The sequence below is a fragment of the Melanotaenia boesemani genome, chromosome 17 (assembly GCF_017639745.1).
Source record: "Melanotaenia boesemani isolate fMelBoe1 chromosome 17, fMelBoe1.pri, whole genome shotgun sequence".
Taxonomy (NCBI): domain Eukaryota; kingdom Metazoa; phylum Chordata; class Actinopteri; order Atheriniformes; family Melanotaeniidae; genus Melanotaenia; species Melanotaenia boesemani.
The window spans coordinates 15,431,840-15,452,521 of NC_055698.1; the positions used below are offsets into that span (position 1 = coordinate 15,431,840).

Below are 20,682 nucleotides of genomic sequence, written 5' to 3' on the forward strand. Positions count from 1 at the left end.
GACAGCTGCTTTTGATATTGTGGACTACCAGATTTTCATCTCGAGATTAAAGCAATGGGTGGGCATTACAGGCTCAGCCCTCCAGTGGTTTAAGTAATACCTTTCTGAGCTGAGTTTCTGTGTAAGATTAGATGATTTTAACTCCTCCAGTGACATGAGAAGGCCATCGTCACAGATTTAGTTGTGAAAGTTGATGCTCATCTAAAGCTAAAAGAACATGTAAATTCACTAGTAAATCCTGCTTTTTCCATCTCAGACCAACCTGAGATAGAACCTGAACAGAAAATCCGTTCTAACCAAGTGTAATCTTGAAACTGTAATTCATGCTTTTATTACATCCCGTTGGAATTACTGCAACTCATTTTGGCAGGAATTAGCCAGAACTGCATGGTATGGTTTGGTATGGTATGATATTTTTCTAAGTTCATATCTTGCATAATATTCTTTAAAATCTGTAAAGACAGTTTTGTTTTTGACATTGGAAATGGCTTAAAGCTGTAATCCAGATATCCAAGAATCCCTGTATTTTCCACGTTAACCAAAGTAAACAATGATCCAGCTGGACTTTATAGTTAGTGGACCCCACACTAACTTCTGTCTTATCTTGGCCACTCCATTAAAAGAATCTTTGTGCCTGGATACACCACTGCCTTACAGCAGTGTTTGCACCTTTTCACTCCTTTTCACCTGCAGCTTCGTCTTAAAACGTTCTCCCTTATCGATGCGTTTGAAAAAATATTTTATTTTGAAAGCGACTTCGCAGAGTTTCCGGTCTGTCTCATTCGCTGAAGACGCTGGACACGTCTCCATGGCAACCAGCAAAAATACATGATAGTCATCTCATAGCGCATCTCATTACTTTCCCTGGACGCTAGAAGCCGAGAGCGGGACAGCAGCAACTAATAGATATATGACCATTTAAATAATAATAGTCTAGTAATAAAAAGATGTTCATTTAGATATCTTGAGTGTTTTGTGTTATATTTAAAGTTATGACGCCATCACAGAAAGTCCGGCACGGATGTGAAGCGGCGCGAAACACTAAATGGAAACTGGCAGGTAAGTTGTGTGTCAGATTTAATGGATTGGCAACTTGGTATGAAATAATAACCACTAACTTTACAAATTATTGCAATAAAAACGTTCTATCACAACGTGAAATGCTAGATTTATATTTAAAGCTGTTGTCTTATGACAGCATAGCCTACTTGATAAAATGTTTTGACCACATCTGAGCTTAGAAAAATGAAAAAAATCGGGTTTTGACATATTTGTGTGGATAGATTCCTGAAATTAGATCCAAGTCCTAACACAGCCACAGACACACACACACACACACAGAAAAGCCTGATTTAATCTTCTTTGGCTGGCCACAGCTGGCTTTTAATGAGATGTTTAAACTGCATGGCATGGATCTTTTCAACCTTTGTGTGTGAGTAGTATTGTTGCTCTTTTTCAGTGGGCTGGTGGTGTCTTGTTAAAAAGGGGCCCTGGTCACATTGAGGGTCTTGTGTTTCTGTCTGCGTCTGGTAACAAAACAAAACAACAAACCCCTGCTGAGTGGCCAGATAAGGTCTCTGTATCTCCCCTGGTACTATAAAGTGAAACGTCAAAGATGCTGTGTGTTACTAATGCTTCATTAATCATGCAGATCCAGCTAAGCCCTAACCAGGTCAAGCAAGCTTTTGCTGGGGTGTGTGTGTATGTATGTGTCTGCGGGTTTTTCATGACTTAAGGAAGCCTTAATAATTCAGACTGGGGGCAAGGTGATTGAGGAATCTCAAATGGCCTTTACACTCCATGTGATGGAAAGAGCTCAAATCTGATCAGCCGGATTTGCTTTCACACACACGTACAGTCACACAGGATGAGGACCTGGTGTTGTGTTACTTATGAGTTTTCCTTTACACACATGCCTAGAACAAACCAACAACATGGTTATATCATTAGTCTCAACTCTTGCTTTCTGTCTCTCTGCTTCAGCTGCTCCTGCTCCCTTGTTGAAGCGTCCTAGTATGATATCGCAGCCAAAATCCATCCAGCCACACCCTGCAGAACATGTCTACAGGTCCCACTTCCCTCTTCCTCCTCCCAATCTCCCTCTCTTTCACACCCGCCATGCAGAAGAGAGTGCAGAGCGGCCTCGCCTGGTCACTATTGTACGGCCATGTCAAAGTACACTACGAAAGGTAAATTCAGTGTTTACCATTTTTGAAAAAGGCACCACTGATGAAAGGTTTGCAGGTTTAATCTCTTCTCCACAAGGCCTATTTTTTCTGCTTGCTGTCTGAAATGACATACCCAAAATAAATTAAGTATATATTCACAACTTCAAGGGCTATATGCATAATCTTGGTCTCATTAGAAGGTTGAGATGTGAAAAAGGTTTTAATGCAGCTCTCTCTCAGACTGAAGTAGCTACAAGACAGTACAAAGATCTGCAGTGTGTTGGAGGCTTAAGTAGAACGGAGAACAGGTGTGACTTGTCAAGTTGATGAGGAGAGGCGGCAGGTGAAGTCCGATGAGATGGAACAGAGGAATCCTGGATAATGCAGTCTTAGGACCGGTGATCAGTAGGCTGATGAAGTGGAGCTTACTGGTGCAGGTGGAGCAGGCATGACAGTGAGATTACTACAGAAGTGTCAGAATCAAGATATGTGTTACTGTGTCAAAGTAAATTCACCTGGAACACAGTAGAAAATTCAGTGAAAACCAGATGACAACAGCCTAATTAATCTAGGAATTATTAATGTCTGCTGAGTAGCTGTGCAAAAATAAAAGTTATAAAAATAAATCTGAGCAGTTTTAATGGAGGCGTTACATGTGTTAATATCTCAGAAACCCATAAGTCAATCTGGATACTCAACACCGCTATGAAATGTCAGAGTCAGGACAGTTGAGGGATAGCCCCCAAATTCACCTTAGAAACACCATGAGAATCATGAAAAAAAGGAAAGCTGTAGATTGGGGCCATTCAAATCATCCCGATAAGGGCTGCAGTCCTGCAGGTTTCTTACATTTCCCTGCTCCAACACACCTGACTCAGATTATTGAGTCATTGTGCAGAACTTCATTGGCTGTTGGATCCATTTAATTTGAGTCAGGTGTGTTGGAGCAGGAAAACATTGACAACCTGTGGGACTATGGCCCTCATGGGACTGGACTAATAAGCCCTGCCCTACATAAGATAGGACAAGTGAAAACTTCACTGTAAAACCTCCTTCATCTTCATAGAAACTACCAGGACCTTTGTTATTCATTTCAAACAAATATAGAATCATAGGAGAACATAATAGCAGAGATTTTGGGGAGGTAGAATTAAAGTTTTGACCACAAAATAGGAAAAGTAAGACATGATTTATGACTTGGTGATTTTTTTTAATTGTTTTTGACATTTCTTTGTAATCAGCAGAATTATTGCTTTCACATGACACCTTGTTAGTGTGGTTTGCTTGAAGTAGAGAAATTTGCAGAAGCTCTAAAATGGACAGTGCTGTTCTTATATTTTTATTACATTCTCATATAATTGCTTGGGGTTTGACTTGTGTTTTGTTTTGTTGCCACTGCTTGGTAGAGTCTTTTAGCTGAATTACTCAACGTGATATTGAATGTTACATTTTATGATTGGCTTTTCTTATTATGTACAAACATTTCTACTGCAGGTACCACATGCTGGCTCATGTACAGACACTGGTGAAGAAGAGGTTAAACAAGACAGTATCTTTCACTAATGAAACAGTTAGAGATATAAGATTGTGGTTCAGATTTGTCCTGTCTATGAAAAAAAAAATCTTATTTATTATAGGCCAACATCTAGAGAATTGGTAAAATTAACAATTAATCAGTTTGAAATCCTGTCTGAAGGTTCAATTTTTGAGCATAGATCCAATTTCCCAGTATTAGTGCATAGATTTACTGATACCGTATCATGATAGAAAGCCACTGTCTGATTTAACCTCTTCTTTAGAAGAGCCACCTGTACATGGAGTAGCATGAGATATGTGCAATAGAGATGAATATCATGACTGAATGGAGATTTTTGTCTTTCCGTGTTCACAAGGTGACTGTGCTGTTGAACCGCAGGGGTGTGGTGTCTTTTGAGCAATTACTGTTGGATATCTCAGAGGCATTGGGGTTTCCTCGCTGGCACAGAGCGAGAGTTACACGGCTATACACGACACATGCTCGGGAGGTGAGGCCCAACGAGTGGATTAACATTAAAAGGATCAAGTAGAAAAACATCAGAAAATTGAAGAACTCATGTGTTTACTCATGAATGGAAAACTGGGGTTTCTCAAATAACTACAGTTTCTCTGTCTGTCATAGGTTAAAGGTGTGTGCGATTTCTTCCGTGGTGAGACTGCCCTCCTGGCTCTCAGTAAGGCACGTCCTGAGCTGAGCAGCGTGCAGGAGGCTCTGGAAGAACTGTTTCCAGAACATTCACATTACCGTGCTAATGCACTGAGGGCCTGGGAGAAGAAACTCCAGCCACCGCCAGATAAAACAGCCAAAGCTGACAGTGGATACAGTGAGGGGACAGACAACATTGGAACCAATCAAGATGTACACCGAAACACAAATACACATGTCAAGAATCATATCAATACACACACATCTAAAAAAACAAACATGCATCAACCAGATAATCATAATCCTGACTCTCAGAAGTCATATAAAAAAAATTATTGGAGGAAACCTCTTCATCTTCCAAACAACCTGCAGAGACTGCATGTGAGGGGTGGCATCACAGAGAGACAGCCCTCTGTTATTGGTCCATTTAAACACGAGGAGGGTCTTATAGATGCCGACATACCCCCTCCCATACTGTGTGAAAACTGCTTAGTGAGACAAGCTAAACATAAAGGTCCAGAACTGATCACTACACTATCAGGTAGGGTCCCACTTCCACCTGTGTCGCGGAAGCAGAAAGGAAGTTCTCACATAGAACAGGAAGTGAAACATCTGGACGTTCATAACAGACCTCCACATCCACAACCAATCAACAGAGGCGAGGAGAGGAGTCTTATACACTTACAACTTCTAAATCCAGCTCCAAAGGTGGGTGCAGCACACACAGACGCAGAAAAGAAGGAAACATCTGGCCTCCCGTTTCACAGCAGTGAAGTCACCTTGTCAGACATTGAGCGCTGCTATGAAATTGGACCTGTGGTCGGAGATGGTAACTTTGCAGTTGTGCGAGAGTGCCGCCGTCGTGACAATGGCCAAACCCTTGCAGTGAAGATCATTGAGCACTCCAAGCTGATTGGTCGAGAACACATGATGCAGAATGAGCTAAGCCTTCTGGGTAGTCTGTGCCATCCTCGTATAGTGCGACTGTTGACACACTACCATACGCACACCCACTTCTACCTTTTTATGGAGCTGGTGAATGGAGGAGATCTATTTGAAGCCATCAGTGACAGGGGGAAGTTTTCAGAAGCTGAAGCTGGACTGATGGTGTCAGATGTGAGCGAAGCTCTAAATTACATCCACTGTAAGAGCATCGTCCACAGAGACCTGAAACCAGAGAACTTACTGGTGGGTATCATGGTAGATAATAGGAGTGGAGAATGGATGTTTTTAAGTTTTTGTGTGGATATAAAATGATAAAACCAATGATATACTGTATGCATATCATTTTAAAATTATGTGTACATACTTTAAAGTGATGGAAGGAGAAGAAGATTGCAGTAAGTTTACCATAAAAGCTTCAAAAACACATAATTCATGAACAGTACATGTACTATTAAATGGTGTCAAAGTGTACAGCACAAGCTAGCTCTGAAAGACAGAAGCAATCTCATGCACATTTGAATTTTTATAAACATTTTTACAAGTTTGAGAAGACCCCTATTTCTGCTTTTTGGCAAGAAACTCTGTGGTGAAAGGGTTCGTTCTTAAAATTTGAGTACACTGAGAGTCACGCTAGATAAAAGGAGATTAAAGTGGAAATATCATGATGTGTAATTTGTAAAAAATCCTTGGGAACTGCCTAAAATTTAAAGGTTTCTGTTGTATAGTACCCCCCTCCCCCCTCAAAAAAAAAAAAAGCATGTATAGCATAATATGGCACCTCCTCAGGTCTCAGGTTTTTAGTCCTGCAGAAACAACAACAAAAAATAACTTAGAGGACCCTAGATCTCTGCCTGATAAACAGTAAACGTAATTTAGGAGCACTGTATCATCATTATACCATTTTAATGCATTCATAGTATTTAAGGTACAGCAGTTTTTTTTTAAATATCACTAGTTTGAAAAATCCACAAATCTTGAAAATGTCAGTAAGTTTCTCTTTCTCTGTGTGTGTGTAAACTACATAAATACACCAAGAGCTGCTTAGATTTCCATAGGTAAAAGCTGAACTCCATGGCTATCTGTTTTCCTTGTTCCCACTCTCAGATAGAGGAAGTTGCTTCTGGCATCTCTCGGCTAAAGCTGGCAGACTTTGGTCTTGCCATGGTTGTAACTGAACCAGTCTACACCATATGTGGTACACCCACATATGTAGCCCCAGAGATCCTCTGTGAGACAGGTGAGGTATTTATTTGACTTCTGTACCTGAATTTGACCATTATTTTCCTACTCTGAAAACATTTGCTTGTGGTTTACCAACCAGGTTATGATGTCGCTGTGGACGTTTGGGCTCTGGGTGTGATTCTTTACATCCTCCTGTGTGGATTCCCTCCATTTCGCAGTAGGGATCGAGACCAGGAAGAGCTCTTCAAGCTCATAAAACAAGCACAACTTCACTTCCCATCCCCTTACTGGGACTCCATCTCAGATGGTGAGGCAAATAGACATATATTCCATGCAGGCACACATGTCTCACATACATATTTATCCACATGTATATACCCAATCTGATTTTCTCTGTGTTTGTTTATATGCAGAAGCTAAAAGCCTTGTTAGATCGCTGCTTCAGCCAGACCCCACAGTGAGACTGACAGCAGAGCAGACTCTCCTGCATCAGTGGGTGACAGCTATGGCTTCAACTTGCAGGCAGAGGGCGCTCACAGACAAACCTGAGAGAAGCATGGCAGCAGCAGAACCAGTGAGAGTCCAGAGACCAACAGTCAAAAAAGCAGCAGAATCACTTACAGACAAATCTATGGAACCCTTTTGCAGCGAGGAGGAAATCACTCTCAGGAGACATGACAAGCTCACAGCAAGAGGAAAAAATGAGAACAAACAACCACTGCAGCAGTCAGAAGAAACAAGCACAGTTGATGTAATATCTCCAAAGAACAAAGAGCATTCACCTTTAGACAGCACACATGGCCAAGAGAAACTACAATCCAGCTCTACAGAGCAACACAGTGGGCGAGAAATACAGGATCCAGGACCCAAGCTGTTAAACACAAACCATATTGATCTCACTAAGCTTGACTCCTCCGCAACCCAAACAGAGCCTCCATCTCAGATTAAACCACAATTAAAACATGACAGCCAACAGCAATCACCTCCAAATTCAACATCTCTCATCAGAACAACACACCAAACCACAGCAGGTCGCTCTGCTCATCTTCAGCAAAATATAAATTCCCAAATACACAATCCCATGACAGCCACATCCCAAAAACACTAGACTGAAAACCAAAACAAGGAGAACAGTGTTAACACCATCATCCAGCCATCTACAATGTCCTGACATCACTATGAAATCTGTTGTTGCGTGATCAGATCAGGGTCGTCACTTTCATTGTTCTAGACAATAAAGCTGATTTCTTAGCAGCTACATCCTTGGGGTCAGCAGGTGATGTGATCTACTGGGATGAATAGGGTCTGATTAAAGAGACTAGATACATTTCATAAATGTGCATAATCAATTTTTCCCACAAACAGAAATTAATCATGAGATTTTGTGTAATGACTTAGTCATGTGTTTGCCCAGCCTAACACAAGGAGGATGGATTGGAAAGTAGTGAAGCACACTTTATTAATGTGTTACTAGTATTCATATAAATACTTTTTAGTAAATGTTTTAGTAAAAGTGTTTTTGTTAACTTAGGGTTTATTTTTTCTCTGGAAACTATATTTTTCTTTTGTAGATAATATATCATGTCTGTGGTCAGATGATTATTTGGTTGCTTGTTATACAGTTCTGATCTAAAATATCTACATGAAAAACTTTTCAGTTTATCTTTAGTCTATTCTTTTACATCATCCATTATAGTGTTTATTCATTATATTTTGTAACTGGTTATTTTGGCAACAAGCTACTGCTGATTTAAAGTTTCAGTGGAGCTGACAATCTGTGGCAATGTTTAGGCAAATGAATGTGTTATACATTTGTATAACATGACTTACAATGGGGATTGCGCAACACTGAGGACAAAGTGTGACCACATGCAGCTAGCGGGCAAACTATGTGTGCATATCTAAGGGAGGTATTTCTCTCTCACCAGTTCACACACACACACACACACACACACACACCAAATAAGGCATATCTTTATGTCCAATGGGAGTGGTTAATGCGGTCCCTCCCGATTGCAGACAGCTGACACTGACATCCTGCCCCATCCGCCCCACAGCACACTCACAACCCCCCAATCCAGTCCACACTTGAACCCTTCACAGCCTCTGTAGCTGCTAAGCCACATATCTGGGGCACTGGATGACAAAGCCACTAAATGCTTATGACCTTCTATTGGCTGCACTGACCAAGGGTAATTAGGGCTTGTCTTGATCATCTAGTTTTTGTGGCTGAATTATTTATGTGTCCTTAACCCACCCAAAGAGACTGTAGCAATAGGCCCAAAAAATGTGTTGTCAAAATACCAGAGTACCAGAGACAAGGTTGTTTTAAACTTTTTAAAGTGTTATAAGTGTTATAATGCATGGATATTGCACATAGACGATCAGAACAAACTTTACTTCAGAGTAAAATAAATGCCTAAATAGTTACTACACCCATAGAAAACTGCATTAATAATGTTACCTAAGCAGAAATGGGGGAGTTAAATAAGAAAAAGGTACATTGAGTACTAGAGATAAATGTGCTCAGTGCAGCAGAAAGATGTAGACTGTTTCTGTTTTAGCATTAAATATTTGTTTTAACAAAAAAGGATTTTGCCATTGTAGTTTGTTAAAGTCTATCTAATTTTTAACTGGTTTTGTGTAGGACAGGCATCTATTTAAAATTTAATTGATGAATAGATTAGTTACATAATTTACATAAATGCTACTGAATTTTTCTGTTGATCAACTAAATGATAAAAGAGATGAGAGATACTCGGCTGTATAAGAATAAAAAAAGATTGTAGCACCTCATACATTTAATGTAAAAAAAGAGAGGTGGGTGTGGGGAGGGGGTTATTTGCATAGAAACAAGTTACTACAGCTGTCAAATAAATACTCAAGTACCTCTGAAATGCAGTGGAGTAGACATGTCATGAAAAGAAAATCCTTAAATTGAACTTGAACTAAAACACTTGAGTAAACATACTTTGTAAAACACTACCTCTAAGAAATATACATCATTTGGTGGAGTAGCCTAAATTTGTCGCATATCAGGTTTTAGTCAGCTTCCAGTCACTGCCATTTACGGACCCGCAGGTGCTCAGTGCGCATGCGCCGTTCAAACTCTTTAAATACCCCAAGTCATCTGCCACAACAAAACATTCCGCTGACAGTCAATTCACGGCTGCTGCTTTCAAGTAGTTACTGGCGCTTAGTGTCCCTCCCACCCCAGAAACAGGCGAAATATTTACTTTTAAACTTACAGCTTTTATCACAAGCCACAATTTTGAACATTTCTTATTAATAACGAATTTTATCCGCAGTTGTAAAAGAACTGGGGAAAAAAAAGATGGCTGTGTAGCCAGAGAGACAAGTCCCAACAGAACTCTTGCTTTAATCACCGACACGTCCTCTGAGTCCCGTGGACAGTTAACCGGTACCGGAGCAGGGACGCGGGGAGCAGCCGAGCAGGGCCGCCGTTGTAACCTGCTGTCAGTGCGATTAACGGCATCGAGAGTGCAACAACAGCTGAGAGAGCCCGAGTTGTTTTTGTTCTGCCTGGGCACAGGGAGAGGACTGCTGTGTTTGTGTCAACGTAGCTAGCCACATAGTCTGCTAGCTTAACTGTAAGTCAACAAAATTAGTCAACATTTAATCTACCCGACAGTAATGATTAAATTTAGCACATGATTTCGTTATTACACAATAATTGGATTGTTAAAATTCCTGTTCCTATGTGTAGGGTTGCATTAATATTAAGTTTGCCTGCGTTCCTTCCTGACAACCTGCTTCTGAAGTGTTAGCTTAGCTCACGCTAGCTCACTATCAGCTGACCGTTAGCTCGACAGGTCGTAAGATAGCCTTGAGCTAACAAGCTGATATTTCGGACCCAGCCAGGTCGAGGCAGGTATATAATAGACACTTCTAGACAGCCATCGCCATGTCTTCACTGGACGAGAGAGACGTAGGCGTTGCGGCCGCCCCTGGCTCCTCCTCGGCCGGCCTGGGGGTCGGGGCCGTGGGGGCAGCGGTGGAGGCTGTCGCCGGGATCGCAGCCATGCAAGAGGATGTTGCTATACGACGAGAGGGGCCTGAGCCTGATCCAGACGAGCCACCCAAGAAGAGGGTGAAAATACCCGAGGGAGAGTCAGGAAAGCTGGAGGAGAGACTGTACTCAGTGCTGTGCTGCACCGTGTGCCTAGACTTGCCCAAGGCGTCAGTATACCAGGTAAACATGGTGTCAATCACAATCCCCCCCCCCCCCATAAAATCCTTAACTTACTGTCAAACATCAGAAAAACAGAAACATATAATAGAAGCTCCCTATGTGTCCCAGCCCCCAAAGTCAACCTGTTGAATGTATTGGCCAGCTCCATTTATTTTTAGTGATACTGGATCCAACACAGCTTGCATATGTCCATACTGCATATTTAGGTCATAAGGCAGAAAGATCAGACACAACCAAACCAGGTGGTCTGCTCAAGTTTGATATTACGAGATGACTTATCCTTCACACCGTCCACAGCAAAAATCACATGCCCAAACCCCACAGATGAACTTGACCTAAATGAAAATAACTTGTCCTTCCTTTCAACCCCCCCCATAACAATTTTTTCAATGTCCTCAAAATGACCTCTTCTGTGTCAAGTTACCATATTTATTGCAGTCATTATTCAGTTAAGTCACCATTAACACCCCTCACAAAGAAATGCAGGACACACCTTCCAGTGTTCATGTTAAACATTAAACAGTGTAAATACAATGCCACATTTGCCCTCTATATGATATTCTGTTCATGTGTAGATGTGAATGATTTTGAAATGTTACGCCATTCCACAGACCGGATCATTATCCATGTAAAAAAAAAAAAAAATCACAATTCCAGATCTCCCTAGTCTATTACCAGTCTATTGTTTTAAAGATTACTTCAGTGAGTAAATTTTTATGTCTCAATAACAAACTAAAATTAATGACATTTGCAGACCAATAGCCCAATACACTACCTTAAAAAAATGTTAGGGACATTCAAATTTAAGGTGAAATGTACAGAAAATGTAAAAAGCTCAAACTATGCTGATATTAGCAAAATCATGCAATGGTGATTCCTTCCCCATCTCAAACTGTGGTGGATATACCCCTGCAAAAAATGTCAGTGTCTCAACTTGTTATGTGTTAGATGTCGTCTTAGTCTGATAACGTCAAAATGTGATCAGTGTGATGAAGAGGATTGCTTAGATACAAGTTGTCATCGAACTTGTACATTTAGTGGTTGAATCATGGTTCGGACACTTGCTTTTTGGTTTGCGGTTAATCACTATGTTAGAGAACAGCATATTGTGCAATAAGTACTTGAATAATGAACATGTGCATTCAAAAGGCCTCTTGTATTTTATTCCATGTTCACAGTATACCTAAAGGATGAGAAAGAAAAGGTTTCAGTTGATGGCTTTTTGACAGCATTGGAGACAGTGTCTCACATGTGCAATCCGTCCATGTCATTTACACTGATGCATTACAAAGGGTGCATTTTGCACTTTGTTCTGATAACAGCTTGATGGGGGAAGACATGTTTTTTTTTTTTTTTTTTTTTGTCCCCCCCCCCCCCCAAAAAAAACAACTAAAATTTTGGCTCATCTGACCCCAGAACACGTCCACAGTCTTTCTCACCATCTGAGATAAACCGATGCCCAGAAGACTCAATAGTCTCTCTGTGCAGAGTTGATATGTGGCTTCATTTATATATAAAAAGGGTTTAGGTTAAATTGCTGGTTACAACAGTGGACTATGTTGAGTGAAAATGATTTTCCAAATTTCTCCTGAGCCAGTGTGTTGATCATGGTAGCATGACAGTTTCACGTTGCGTGCCACCCAACAGCTCAAAGGTCTTGCATGTATTCAGCAGTCATTTATTTCTTTATTTTTTAAGCTGATCAACAACATCGAAGAGATTCAGCACAAAGTGGTAAGCTGACATCAATCCTTGTTTGGAAAGACTAAGCTTTTGGTGTATGCTCCAGTCCTGTCTCCTTCACATGTCATTGGTTAACCTGCTGATTATAGAATCTTTTAGTACGATGGTACTCATATACTATTTAAACTTAAGTTGAACACACACAAAAAATACATTTTGTTCTTCGCTCTAAAAGTTCAAACTAGGGTTCTGTTAAAGTTTTGCATTGCAGCTATTCAGTTATCAGATTTATTTCTTCCCCCAAACTCCCCCATTAACCTTTTTTTTTTTCTTGCCACAGTGTACCAACGGGCACTTGATGTGTGCTGGCTGTTTTATTCACCTCCTGGCTGATTCACGTCTCAAGGAAGAACAGGCCACGTGTCCAAACTGCAGGTAGATAAAGTCCACTATCATCTCCAGGGCAGCACAGATCCTAACTCTACACTTGTCATATGTCTAAAACATGCTGATGGTAGTCATATTTGGATTTGCTTTGGTGCGTTTTAAGGCTCAGATGCCTTGAAAATGCATCCTGAAAAATAACAGCAAATTTTACAAGAAAAAGTCACAACATTGGTTCATTAACTGAATCTTAGGAGAAAGTAAACCATGCAGTAAGACAGCAATCCTTTGTTCACTAACTGTTTTACCAAAGATTATTTACATAAATATAACATTAATATTCTGTTATTGTTGAATAAGTAGTAAGCTAGTAAGCAGTTTGTGTGTGGAAACCCATGAAACTCTTAGTTGAGGAAGTTTTGTTGAGAAGAATAGACTAAAGTTTCTAAAAAATCTTAAAAACATTCACAAATTTTTGGCATCAGTTAGTATTAACATCATGTTTTGTTGTGTTACAACAAACGTACACACAAGCAAAACGTAGTCTGTTCTGCTACACTGCCACCAGTGACGAAAGAATACTAATAAATTAGAACCCTACTTGTTGTTCAGTGATCACAAACCAGTTTAAGCATACTGTACATTCCACAGATATTAGATATACATCTGCACTGATGCATCATTCACGGTTTCCTATGCTTATGTAGGTGTGAAATCAGCAAGAACTTGTGCTGCAGGAACCTGGCAGTTGAGAAGGCGGTCAGCGAGCTGCCGACAGACTGCACCTTCTGCCTAAAACAGTTCCCCCGCTCCAGTCTAGAGAGACACCAGAAGGAGGAGTGCCAAGACAGGTTTACATCACACAATCTAATAACAGTAAAACACAGTCACCAATATTGGTCCAAGCCTCTGTCCCTGTAAACATTCCAAAAAGGGCCACTTAAACCATTACAAACTGTGAAGTCCAGTCTCTTTTAAATACTAAGTAAGTAGCAAAAGAGACCAACACACAAATTATTCCACAGTATTACTGTATTATTTATATCTGCTTATTGTATCTCATGGAGTTCATTTGAGGAAGATGAAGGGGCGTGTAAGTAGCCACTTCCAAGGAGAAAAACTACTAATGTAATTACACAAAATGCATTAGTCATATGTAATCTTCAAGCCGTGTATGAAATCCTACAGGGTTGTTTCTATGGCAACAGGTGACCCCGCTTGGAAGAGCGGTGCCTGTGCTGTTGTTGCTATGACAGCAGCCATGGTAGACACCTGGTGTTTCTTGGTCAGGTCAGACAGAAAACATTGCCGATCTCTGTGAGGATATGTTGATAATAGGCATGCAGTCGTCAGTGTGGACGATACTCATTCAGACACAAACTCTGAATTTAATATGCTGTAATTACACCTGTGATTACAGTTTTTTCTGTTGATGCTGAAGCTGAGTCATTTTTAAACATGTAATATGTAACATTTCAGGTAAAAAGGTGAATTTTGAATCTTATCCCGAAAAGGTCCCCTTACTTTTTATTTTGCATCTAAGGAGCCAGACTGTCATATAATCCATTAAGACTGTCTTTTTAAATAATTCTCCAGAATTTCTGAAGGTCTTCTCAGTTTTTTCCTTTGCTGCTTTTTCACAAATTTTCAGTTCAGTCTGTACATGGCCATTTTCAATGAAATGTGTTTTTGTGTTTGCTAAGCCACTTAACACTGGCCTATGAATCATTCAAACATAAAAAGGCACCTAATTCACATGATGAAAAAGTGTTTTATATTCACATGATAGACAATTTTAACAAAGAACCTATTTTAAATAGTATCTTTAATTACTTTGGTACTTAAAGCCTGTCACAGAGAGACATTGTTCTAATTTTTAGTCATATTTAACCTAATTTCAAACCTAAAAAGTGATTAGCCATGTGCATTTTGTCCAAATAGAAAAATTGACAAAATGAAAAATTATTGGACCTAGAATGTAAAAGTGATGCTTAAAGCTCCATGACTGAACTTTGGCAGATTTTCACACTGTGGCGTCCCGTAACGTAGGCTGATTCAGCATCCACCTTGCATCCTGTCTCTTCTCTGAGCTCTCTCCAGCAGTAAAAGTCAGTCTGATGTTGACTCTTGTCTTATCTCTTGCTCCAACACCATCGGTTTCTTTTCCTCGCTTACATCAATGATGTCCTTGTCCTCTTGTGTTTTTTTGCTGAGTGTCACAGTGTGCATTCATAATGGCCACTATGTTGAAATCCAGTTCCTGGCATGTGACGTGGTGCAGAAAAGTGGAACTCAGTTGAAATGTGGTGCTCTGGGCCTGAAATACATGGTAAAGGGCTTATTCTTGGAATGTAGCAGGTCTATGGTGGCTCCAGGAATACACATATTAAATGCTAGCGTACCAGCCATAAGCACAGAATTTTAAGGTCAGACAGGTATGCAGTGTTGCTTTAGCAAAAAGCAAAAAGAATCCAGCCAACAGTCGACACAAGATCTAAGAGATGTATGTGGACCGTCAAGTTATCCATCTGCTGTTCACTGGAGCCCCATCAGAAATGGTTTCCATGGAAAAGTGGCTGTCAAGAAAACATTCTTAAGGAAAGGAAATTGGAAGAAAAGGCTGATTTACACCCAATAAAAAAACAAAAAAAAAAACAAAACAAAACAAGAACTGGACTGAAAATATGTGAAAACAGATCTTGAGAAGTGATGAATCATCCCTAGAGGCTTTTTGGACTTATATACTGTTTCTGCTTATTATGTACATGTTTCAATAAATTGCTGCACATATTTCCCATTTGTTCTGGCAATATATGTAAAGAAATTAGGTATAGCTCAATACTTTGCACTGTAATTGGCTTGACTTCATTGCAAAGGCTGTTACTTTTCATATTATTAATATCTCACTTCACCTTAAGAAAGTAACAAGAGTCCATTGAAAGCACCTCTGTCCAAGATGTAATTAATATGAATTTATGCCATTTTTTACTCAGAGGTTGGCCCTCAGTGAGCCCTTATCTCTGTACAACATTAATTTGTTGCAGTTCACGTCCTGGATTAATTAGTACCTGTGATATTATTACCTTCCACTCACTGCAAGTATCACATATTCATCACAAAGCACCTCTGTAAGGGATGTAATTTATATGACGCCGCCTCCGCGCTTCCTTTTGTCTTTAACTCCCTCTTGTCATTATGTTGCCAGGGTGACACAGTGCAAGTATAAGAGGATCGGCTGCCCCTGGCAAGGCCCGTTTCATGAGCTTCCAGCACATGAGAGTGAGTGCTCTCATCCAACTAAGACTGGTACAGAGCTGATGGGAATACTGGGAGAGATGGACCAGAACCATCGCAGAGACACACAGCTCTACAACAGCATCTTTAGCCTTCTCTGCTATGAGAAGATTGGGTTTACAGGTACAAACTTCCAGAGAGAGTTTCATACAGTGTGAATTGCCTGTCTGTACACTTTAGAGGAAATGCCATGATGTAATGGCTTTCTTATATTAGAGAATCTGGTCACTTTGCTATATAATTGCCCCTTTTTTCCCTCCTTACAGCCTGTCTGCCTCTTTCTAATCTGTCTTCACTGTGTGTCCATTCAGAGGTGCAGTTCAGGCCGTACCGCACTGATGACTTCATCACTCGTCTGTACTATGAAACACCACGTTTCACTGTTCTCAACCAGACATGGGTGCTGAAGGCCCGCGTTAACGACTCCGAGCGCAACCCCAATCTCTCCTGCAAGCGCACTCTCTCTTTTCAGCTCATCCTTAAGAGCAAGGTACACTCACTTCTCTATTTGTCCATGTCTATTTTTAGGTTTTCGCATGACTCCTTAAAGTTGAAGCTCTATGATACTCTACTACTTACCAAGTCTGGTTTTAATGGTAAAGTTTGGAGAGGAAAATGGGCTGAAACTGACCCCACAGATATCTATAGGGTCAGTTGCTAGACTAAAGTTATTTCATACTGTCTACACACACTTGTTGCTGTTGAGTTTCGTACAAACTGAAGGTGTGTGCAGCAAAATGAGGGAGGAACAGGAGAACAATGCTGATTCGGAAGGTTTTGTTACAAAAAGAAAAGCAAGACTGGAGAGGTGAGTCAGTTTATTAATCTGATCCAAACAGCAGAGTCTCCCTCGAGATCACACTTGGTTATTTCACACTCCTTTCAGTGTGGGCCACCTGAGACTGAGACAAGAAGCCGCTTGCATGCTGCTTTCTCTGCCAGAGCCCCCCAGAGAGGGCAGGGCAGATAAATCCATCCTTTCGTAGTGCTATTTACAGAGGGTGGTGTCTCTGCAGAACTCTTCCTCCCGCATTAAATGAAATGCGGTTTGAGGTTCTGCCATGAGGCCCGAAATGGCTTTTTTTTTCTTTGCTTTATGGTTTTATCTGGAATAACTGATATTTGTCAGTTAACTGGGTTCAGGCTCTATATTAATGTGGATGTGTTTCTGTTTGTGCAGGTGAACTCTGCCCTGGAGTGCTCCTTCCTGCTTTTAAAAGGTCCGTACGATGACGTGCGGATCAAACCGGTCATCTACCACCACTCCTTCAGCAACGACACCAACGAGACTGACTATGTTCCTTTACCCATCTCCGACTCGGTGGAGTGCAACAAACTGCTGGCCGCCAAAAACATCAACCTGCGCCTGTTCATCTTCCAAGTCCAAAAATAAAGACTGTGAAACGAGGAGGAGGAGGGGGAGGATGGAAATGGTGAAGAAAAAGAAGCTTGGTGATTGAAGGCAAGAGTCAAAGAAAGGATGTGATGATGAAAGAGAGACACCACTGAACCATTGATACCTCTTAACATCTAGACACACATATACACACACACACACACACTCACCACTAATTACACTTACCTCTTTGTACAAGGTAGTGAGACCCCTCTCTTGGGAAAGCTGTGAGTTGCTATGGAGATGAGATGGGTGGGCTTTTATATGGGATGGAGGGGTGGGGCGAAACCTTCGGCAGTGTTGCCAGGTGGCTAGTGCGTACCTGTGGTATGTAGATGATGTTTCACTTCCTGACACTCGCAGCCAAAGGTAGCACACACACACACTCTCCAACCAAAGCAAGGTTTGCAGAGTGTGTTTTTTGTGTGCATGTTTGTGTGTTTTAGAGACAAACTGGGTTAAAGTGGCAAAGCGTGACCAAACTCTGCTCGCATGTTCGGACATCCTCAAAACGTGATAATGTGAAAATAAAGCAACCGACTCTACTGAGCTGTTCTTTGGTCACGTGGATGCAGATGAAGGGCTGGTATGTGTGTTTTCCCCCGCTTTCTACACACTTGATGCCTGAGTTTCCTCAACAGTGTCCTTCTGTTTTGGGAAAAAAAAAACAAAACAAAACAAAAAAAAAACATTTAGTTTCTGATTTTTTTTGTTGTTGTTGTTTTTCCAGAGCAGGTGAAAGACAGCATCCCACTATGTCTCCCCCACTTCTGCTTTTCATCAAGAGGAGAGACGGCCTGGCTGCATGCATATTTTAGTTCTTCAGCTTATTCCTCCAGCTGTGGTTATATTTAACCTTCATCACTAATAGCATTTTATTTCTCTTTACCCCTAATATTTAAGTACCTGTGAATGTTTTTATTTTGGGTTTTTAGAGCGTGACTAGCTGCCTGTGTGTTTGCGTGAATGTGTGTAAAGAGATGAGGTCCTTGTGAACAACAGTGCAGTCGTCAAGGTCCTTACTAGCAAGGCCGGACCACCACTAGAACTTCCAGGGCCCCAGAATGTCACTATTTTAGTTTTGTTACGATAATTTAACTACTTTAAAATGACTTGATAATTTGCATCACTTAAAGGTAGGGTAGCAGATCTCTCTAAAACAGGTTTTTCCAACTCGATATGGGCAACTTTTCTGCCATAATGTCCCTTACATTTAAGTGTGTACTGTAAGCTCTGGCTCTTGCTTTGTTGCCTATACAAGTGCTCCAAGCCTCTGAGAAAACATGATTCATGCACGAAGAGCACAGAGGGGTTGATGGGGGCGGGACAAATGGCAGTTGAGTTAAGTAGACATCACCAACCAGTCTTTTAGAACGGCCGATTAAAATGATTGGATGGTGTTTTTTCAGTCCTGTTCATTCCACAGGTGACTTTTTTTTATATATATATTTTATTTTAATGTTAAAGCATTTAATTAATTGGCTGCAATCTGGGTGTGAAGGGAATTTACACAGTAAAAACAAAAAAATGCTCCTGGAAAACATCTCCTACCCTACCTTTAAGAAAAATACATTGTGAGATTTGCATTTTTAAAACCTTGATTTGAGTATTTTAGCTCATATTGTTGTCATAGGGCCTTGTCCCTTTATTTTAATCTTTGTTTACTTTGCTATAAAATTTTTTAATTGCTTTAATAATTTTTATGTAATCAAATCTAGTTTAAATGCTCCTAAAATGCCAGTGAAATTATTCAAATAATTACAAAGTGATTTACTCACACAAATATGGGGCCACATAGTATTCCAATGTAAGAGTATATCTTTGATCAAGATACAGCGTTGCCTCTGTATTTAACGGTAGAAGCAAACCGCAGCTCTTGTAGCCCCTTTTTCTGGTCCTGGGACCCCCTTGATAGTTGACAACAATCCAAACTGATCAATAACCTATCAATAAAATCAGGCCAACTGGACTTCAGCAGCCCTCTCTTGATTACCTTTTTTTGAGGGTCAGAAATTTGTTGTATGATTGACAGTGTGTTTGTGTGTGTCTGTGCAGGGGTGGCACCAGGGGGGTTTTACCGTACCATAGAGACATATTAGTGTTAGACTACTTGAATAAAAACAAGATGTTACTTACATAGACTCTACTGTAAGGCAGATAGATCTCTCTCCTCCTGACCTCCATGTCCTGTATTTCTGTGTTTTAATGCTTTGTCTCTATGCCAGTGGACTCACTCATCTCACTATGGCTGTACATGTGCCTTTTATTAAAGATCATGGAACCTGCACTGCTGCTTCTGCCTTTGTGTGAGTTGAATATGAGAACAGAAATAGGCCTGGCTCTATGAACGCATTGGTCTGTATAAATTATGTATTCAGTGTTGCAGTTATGAAATCTAAATTAAATTTGAGAGGCTTGTGTGGGTGATGGATGTTTCATTGAATCTGATACATCGAATACAAAATGAATTAAAGCAGCGACGAACAACTCTAGCACCTTGGGGGAGTTCAGACCCGTGTCTCTGTGGACGCCTCTTGTTGAATGTGGGAGTTAAAACAACTTCTGGTTTCATGATGGAAACATCCAACTTTGAGGTGTTGCCACGGCCCTGCTCGACGAGGAAACTCAAGTTTCCAATAACTTGAATACAGATGTCTAATGACTGGATTAACCAATTTTGAGAGCAACATGATGGAATGTGTAGGAGTCTGTTATAAAACATGTCTACAAATCGGCAAAATGGCATCTTTGAATCAAAATGACCGACTGTTAGTTTTAGGTCACAGCTCCAAGGTTTTTTTTTTATTTTGGTGTTGGTGGGTTCTACAAGCAAATCCAATTTAATACTCATTATGAGGTGCATTTATTGAGCTGCTACATTAGGTGGCGGTATCAAGCCATTTTTCCCCTAACTCACGCAAGGTTTTTAAACCTTTAAAGCGCAACCCCCCAAAATGGGGAGAAGAGTCAAATTTCTTTTAAAATCTGAACTCTTTTTTTTTTCTTTTTGTCTTTTAACAAAATGTATTTAAAAAAAAACACTTTTTGTATGTTTTCTGTTTTTTTTTTTTTTTTTTTTTTTTACCATAAGGTATGTCAAAGTTATTGTGGTTCATTATTGTGTTATTATTGTATCCATCAGGGGTCAGAAGAGTATCAGATTATGTACAATTGTTTTCAGCTAAGTTTTTACCATAAAATGATGCAAAAGGTCCCAAACTGTATGTATGAGACC

General features: G+C 40.4%; 2 protein-coding genes across 2 annotated transcripts; both read left to right on the plus strand.

The window, feature by feature from the left end:
* The first annotated feature begins 927 nt into the window (after window positions 1-927).
* On the plus strand, window positions 928-8,413 carry dclk3 (doublecortin-like kinase 3). The gene is made up of 7 exons (XM_042011335.1): window positions 928-1,059; window positions 1,984-2,189; window positions 4,061-4,192; window positions 4,327-5,538; window positions 6,400-6,532; window positions 6,617-6,784; window positions 6,891-8,413. Exons 1-7 carry the CDS (start codon window positions 993-995, stop codon window positions 7,583-7,585), a joined length of 2,613 nt encoding a protein of 870 aa, XP_041867269.1. The 5' UTR covers window positions 928-992; the 3' UTR covers window positions 7,586-8,413.
* A 1,196-nt stretch (window positions 8,414-9,609) lies between these two features.
* On the plus strand, window positions 9,610-19,734 carry cyhr1 (cysteine/histidine-rich 1). Its single transcript, XM_042012220.1, has 6 exons — window positions 9,610-10,690; window positions 12,714-12,808; window positions 13,465-13,608; window positions 15,963-16,174; window positions 16,363-16,541; window positions 17,232-19,734. Exons 1-6 carry the CDS (start codon window positions 10,403-10,405, stop codon window positions 17,442-17,444), a joined length of 1,131 nt encoding a protein of 376 aa, XP_041868154.1. The 5' UTR covers window positions 9,610-10,402; the 3' UTR covers window positions 17,445-19,734.
* Window positions 19,735-20,682: the final 948 nt, after the last annotated feature.

Bases quoted from the DNA above. Each gene is read 5' to 3' on its own strand.
- dclk3 (XM_042011335.1), top strand. From the start codon at position 993: ATGACGCCATCACAGAAAGTCCGGCACGGATGTGAAGCGGCGCGAAAC. The intron at 2,190-4,060 runs GTAAATTCAGTG...CGTGTTCACAAG, and splicing joins GTCAAAGTACACTACGAAAG to GTGACTGTGCTGTTGAACCG. The intron at 6,533-6,616 runs GTGAGGTATTTA...TTTACCAACCAG, and splicing joins AGAGATCCTCTGTGAGACAG to GTTATGATGTCGCTGTGGAC.
- cyhr1 (XM_042012220.1), top strand. From the start codon at position 10,403: ATGTCTTCACTGGACGAGAGAGACGTAGGCGTTGCGGCCGCCCCTGGC. The intron at 10,691-12,713 runs GTAAACATGGTG...TTCTTGCCACAG, and splicing joins CCAAGGCGTCAGTATACCAG to TGTACCAACGGGCACTTGAT. The intron at 13,609-15,962 runs GTTTACATCACA...TTATGTTGCCAG, and splicing joins AAGGAGGAGTGCCAAGACAG to GGTGACACAGTGCAAGTATA.